This window comes from Acanthisitta chloris, unplaced genomic scaffold, assembly GCF_000695815.1.
Source record: "Acanthisitta chloris isolate BGI_N310 unplaced genomic scaffold, ASM69581v1 scaffold11635, whole genome shotgun sequence".
Taxonomy (NCBI): Eukaryota; Metazoa; Chordata; class Aves; order Passeriformes; family Acanthisittidae; genus Acanthisitta; species Acanthisitta chloris.
In genome coordinates this window covers 23,183-29,398 of record NW_008672160.1, presented here as the reverse complement: position 1 = coordinate 29,398, position 6,216 = coordinate 23,183, and the positions used below count along the sequence as shown (strand labels likewise).

The 6,216-nt window shown below is 38.1% G+C and overlaps 1 protein-coding gene across 1 annotated transcript in view; it reads right to left on the bottom strand.

Annotated features, from left to right (window-relative positions):
- Positions 1-5,293, bottom strand: part of PHYHIPL (phytanoyl-CoA 2-hydroxylase interacting protein-like) — a 14,192-nt gene extending 8,899 nt beyond the window's left edge. Inside the window, exons 1-2 of the mRNA XM_009074410.1 lie at positions 5,246-5,293; positions 3,318-3,575 (exon numbers count right to left, since the gene is read on the bottom strand). Of these exons, the coding sequence (XP_009072658.1) occupies positions 3,318-3,482 (165 nt within the window). The 5' untranslated portion in view covers positions 3,483-3,575; positions 5,246-5,293. The remainder of the gene's footprint in view (positions 1-3,317; positions 3,576-5,245) is intronic.
- Between the last annotated feature and the right edge of the window lie 923 nt (positions 5,294-6,216).

Here is a 6,216-nt window from a genome sequence, read left to right as displayed (position 1 = left end):
GGGATGAGGTTTAACAAGGCCAAGTGCTGGTCCTGCACGTTGGCCATAACAATCCCATGCAGAGCTCCAGGCTGGGACAGAGTGGCTGGAGAGCACCAGGCAGAAAGGGACCTGGAGTTTGGATAGGCAGGGAGCTGAACATGCATTCAAATGTTCACATTAAAATACCTCTGGGGATTCTCCATTTCTTCCTTTCATCTCTCAGCTCTCATTCCTGGCTGAGCCACGAAAGAAATGCAAAGCAGGTGATATGCCATCTCAAGGACAGCCAGGATTCTGGAGTGGCAGGTGGCTTCTCTACCACCAGCACCCAACAGACAACTCTAGAGGTACCTGGATAGCAATAATTCCTAAGAACAAGCTGGAAGCTCTCAATAACTAAGTATCAAGGTATATGAGTCACACTACCCCTCTCCTTACTGAGGAAAGAGGCAGCTTCCAATTTTCAGCTTTCTCCCATTTAATGTTATCCTTCCCTTTGTTAGGTCTGCTCATAGAACACATTGTGGGAACTCACCACACCCAGGTTCTAGTCCTGGTTTTGCTAAATATTTGAACCTCTTTTCCTATTACCTGGGAATAATCATACTTCCATATCCTAAAAAAGAGAGGAGGTATGCAAATTGCACTGAGAAAAAGACAAAGTATTGCTACAATTCTAGCCTTTGCCTACTGGTACCAATAAAAACCTCCTCCTTCACATGTATGATGACAATATTTACAAATAATAAAACTTTATGCACACTAAGTATGCTGAAAATACTGCATATATTTGCCAACAGAAAAAGCATTGAAAGGATGAATCATTCATGGATGCTTTCCTAAGTACACAAGGAATCAAACAGCTGCCTTTCCTGAGGTACAGCATCTACCTATCTATCAGGTTAAGTCTATACCCCAAGGCACTTGCTCACAGCCATGTGAGCAAACTGACACTTAACACTAACTCTCTACAAGCTGGAAAATAAGTTGGTCCTCTGGGCTTATCACCTGTGAGACAGGCAGGCACTTGGAGACACTAATTTACCCTACTTGTAAGTGAAGCAAGGATGATTTTTTTCCCCCTGAAGATGCTCATCTCCTTCCAAAGCCTGACTACTGGAGAACTCCTGAGAGTAGGTCCCAATTCTCATTTTTATAACTAAGCAGTCAGGCTCACTTTTTTCTTTCTACAAAGCTCTGTCAGGAGAAGGGGCAGTGACATCCCCCACCTTCATGCAATAGCTTTGCCAGGAAGGCAAAGGATAGGTGGGGACTTAGCTCCCTGCAGGTTCTGTGAGGATTCAGTCCCCAGTGCTGCTGTTGCCAGGTTATCATCTCCCTGCCCACCTGGTCTGCTCTGCTGCTGAGCTTCAGCTGTGAAACTCGTGTAGCTAACCTGAGAGGGAGGAAGGATCCTTGTCTTGAACCACACTAGAGTTAGAGCACATTTTGAATCAGACTATTTTCATTTATCAACAAAAGTTCATTCTATAAGGTGTGTTCATTCTAGAAGATAGCACTAAAGATGCATGAAAGCAAACACTTAAGTACTCTGGCACAGAGCTGTTAGTCAGTCTGTGCCATTCTCTTGCCCATCCTGTCTACTCTCTGGATTTCTGTCATTCTGGGAATAAAATAACCAAAAAAATACAACCAAAGAAAATAATTCTTTATGAAGTCTCTAACACAATTAGTAACAACTGTTAAATTAATTCTGACAAGACATCCAACTTACTCATCATTTTAACTGAGAGACTTTAGTCTTCTGTTCTTACAAAACCAATTACCTCTCTCCTTTGATGAAACATTTCTTCACAGTAAAAAGCTAGGGAATTGCTGAGAAACACAAAATAAATCTAATAGCTTATTTTTATTATACTACCAATATCCTTCCTCCCCCCTCCATTTTAACACTAGTCTCATCACTGTGATAAAGATGCTGAAGTGCATATAGTGTTTGCTCTACTAGGGTGGCTCTACCTTTTACAAAAATAAATTTTGCAACGTTACACCAGTTTGCACATGAATGAAAAAACATCTACCTTTTACAAAAATAAATTTTGCAATGTTACACCTGTTTGCACATGAATGAAAAAACACATAGAATAATGAAATGAAAGAAATTAAAAAGAATCCATCCTAGTAAGCATTTATATTAGAAGGTATATTTATTCCTGCAGTATAAAATGGGAATGCAAATTCAAAGCCTCTCAGTCCAAAAACAGTAAGGAAAAAACCAAACATACTCTACTTTATTTGCTATGACAATTAAAAATGGGACATAATAACTAATATAACATTAAGTTTGGTAGAGCTTTGCACACTGGTTCCTAACAACTGCAACATCTTGGCCAAACATGTAAAATTCTCAATTTCAAGCAGTAGTAAGTGATTTTTTTGTGACACTTCATGCATACATTGCTTCCAAGTACAATAAAAAATACGTAAGTCAAATAAGGAAATGTGAAAATTCTACAACTACTATTAACAGAAAGCACATGAAAAATACTTTCACAATAGAAAGTCTCAGAGAAATCAGTGGAAACATGTCATGTTTTTTCCACTGGCTTAGAAACTAACAGGGATTTAGGGGCTGATAGAATTACAGCATTTATATTTGTCTGGATGGTTATTTGTTCCTGGGCAAACCTTATCTTTTAGAGATATTCCCAATGTTATTTTTAAATTTGCAGATGATTGTGTTCCTTAATATTCTATCTTATTCCATGTTTCTCAAGACATCTCAGTATTTCAGCTGTTCTGAGGTCAAAGCAAATTTTTCTGGATTTGATAAGTACAGATTCTGCAATGCATTCAATATGTCCCTGCATCAGTGGCTTGAGGAAAGAGGCCAGATGAATATTCAGGTCACAGTGCTGAATGCTGCGAACTAAAATTGCTGGAAGCCTTCCTAGAAGTGCATTAGAATTCGTGACTCTTCTGTTGAAATAACATGTGTTGCTCTCAGGAGTCTGTCACTGAACAAGGACAGGCAGAGAATACATATACTGCTCAAATAATGATAAAGAACTAGTCAGTAATAAAAATGTATATGTTGCAGTACATTGGACAGGTTGCAAAACTATTTCCAAATGAAACAGGAAAAGTAATGCTTAGTTCTCTGTGAAACAAACATATTTGTGTGTGCACACACATAGGCTACAGACAGAGAGGGTATTTTGGGGGAAAAAAAGTCCATCAGGTTAACCAAAACCCACCTTTGGTGGATGTTCCATGCCTGTTTCCTATGGCCTGGCTTTGAAAGGTTAATAAAACACTGAGATTCATTTGTTTAAAATCAAGTATTTCCACCTTAATTTTTAACTGAAAATTACCTTGTGTTTGAATTTGTTGGAATTCTTGTTTTCTTTCTTGTTGAGATCGATGAAGTAATGAGTAATGCGGTCCTTGGATTTAGAATCCATGTCCCACGAAATCTTGAAGGAATCACATGTGATGTTACTTATTTTGATGTTGTGTGGGACTGGAAGTTCCTCCATCTCTGCAATCCCACTATCTTGTGATTTATTCCCTGCACAGAAAATAAGGATAATTCATTCAGTCAAGGACATATTCCATAACTGCTTTGTGTGCTCCAATACACACACACCCCTCTGACACTGTTCCACAAAGGTTCATGAGTGCTATGCAGAAAAACTATGAGATAGAGTTATGCAAATCTCGATGTCAGTGATGGGAAATATTGGAAAGGGATGAAATTCCCCAGGCGAATAAGCACTAATAATATGCAAGCAGGCAGCACAGACTGGCTGGCATCCCAACCATGTGCATTTGCAGGCTGAGAGTACAAAACCTCTGAAGCTATTTGGTGCTGCACTGGCTAGTTAAAGCACCAGCAATGTCCACAGTTAACAAAATGGCCCTTTCCATGCCTGTCCGTGAAATAAACACAAATAGAAATCATATTCATTCTAAACCATTTTTCAAGCACCAAGCAAACCCAATCTCTTCAAGGTTCATGGATGGTGTATGTATATACACATATACAAAACACTGACTCTTTTGAAATTAAACAATTAACACCGATCACTTTGCTGAGCTGCAGTAAAAAGCACATACACACAGACTTCATTTTTTTTGGTCTTTACTCTTTCCATTTGCCCAGCTGAGACCCTGCAGTTTTTCTGGGAAGTTTTTTATAATTTCTCTAAGTGCATATGGTAGATGAACAAATGACCATTGACCCCAAAAAACATCAGAGGTTCTAAATTTAGGTCTACCCTTAGTTCCCAAGGCAACCTTATAGTTCAGCATTCCATGAACATTAAAACTCAAGAAACATTAGGTGTTCTTGCACTTACAGAGGATCCAAGCCAGAAGTGAACAAACAACAAAAACAGCAGAAAGATGAGAAAAATTCCTAGATAAAGTGGAAAAAAATCTAGAAGATGATGTAAGAGAAGGTGTAATGGAACAGAAAAAATTAAAAATCAAACATAGACGAGGATAGAAACAAAGGAGAAAAAAACAAGAGAGGAAACCTCCCAAATTCTGGCCAGATGAGGAAGCTCATGCAGAGATGTGAAGCAACACATTGTCAGAATTATTTTTAGTCACATCTAATTATAGAAACTCATAAGAAATCTGATAAAAAAATGAACTCAGAGGTGTCTGGTCAGTAATAAAACTAAAAATTTGACTTGGGAAACATTAGAAACATTTCAACCCCTCAACATAAGCTGTCAAAGAACTATTTAACACCTCAATGCAGGAATATTAAGGCTGGCCTGATTGTTCAGAATTCTTCTCACAGATATGTGGAATTCAATCACAGAGTCTGCAAAATTCATAAATCTCCAGCTAATACTCTGAATAATGTCATTTTACTGATCATTTCAAGAACTAATAAACCCACTTTTCTATTTTTGTTACATTTTCAGCATTTACATGCAACAGGTTGAACATCCTATTGCCCTTTTTTTTCAACTAATTTCGAAGTCAGACAGTGCATGGTTTTGCTCAAAATGCTACTTTATTTGTGCTTTACACAATGACATTTTCAACAGCTGCACTGGCTGCAACAAATTCAGAAATATCAGTCATTACTGAAAGCTTTCTCTTCATATGAATGACATGGTAAGTGCTTTTCCCAACATGAGATTTCAGAAAGCCAGCAGGGAGAAAATGGCACTGCTTTCTTTTGTAAGCATTTTGGATTTGAAAAATGACAAAAAGCTCTAGCAGGTACACTGACAAAGCTATGTATGATCGCTCTTCCAAGAGTGAAGCTCTGTGTTTAAGCAGAAGATGGAGTGTTGCTGCTGTGGCTCTCAAACCTAAAGAGCTGCATGGCCTCAAATCTCAGCACTGAATAAAGTCCTGAACAGAAATGCAGTCAGGAAATCTGAGCCACCTACATATCCACAATACACCAATACACCACAACACACTTCTTTGCTTCGAAAGTGAGCTCCTAGACTCCATACTTAAGGCCTTAGCCATGTTACAAACAGCCAAGCTGTTCAAGCTTCAGGAGACATGTGCCAAGCAGTAATGACCATTGACAAAAATCAACAGAGATGAAAAAACATTTTGGAGAACATGCATGGCAAAGAGCAAAAGTGCTTCTGTAAATAGGTATCGTTTTCTATGCAATCTTGGTATTAGTACCTGTAGCAGACATCTTTAGATATCTGCACTCCCAATCCTTTCAATTTCTTTGCTTAAGTAGTGAATGAATAGTTTAAGTAAACGTCTAGCAGAAAATCTCCCAGTAATTCTTTGCAACATTTTAATGTAAGTTTGAGGAAAGAGAAACTACTTACATTACCAGGTGCTAAGCTATCCCTTTTCTGTGATGCAACAAAATGCAAAATAAACTCTTCTCTGTGATCTTTAAAGCTCTTTGAAAATGGTAACAAATAATTTTACAGATTCTGAATAGGAAGTAAGAAAGCAAAATACCTCACAATCATCACTAGCAAGCAGTTCTGCTGTTTCCCTTCCGTTTAGAAAATGAAGTATCTGATATTTGTAATGCAGATTTGTACTCTGAATCATATTTGTGTAGTCATGAATGTCAAAATCCATTGAGCTGACAGGCAGTAATAGGGAACCTGATAATGATACATACTGTATTGATGAGGAGGACTATGATTCAAAGTATTGGTAAATGGTGACTTTTGAACAGTGCCAGTGTAGCATTGCATGGGAACAAGTTAAAGAAGGACAGAGCAGAAAAAGCTCTTGCTCTCTTGGGTTTGACTGAGCAAA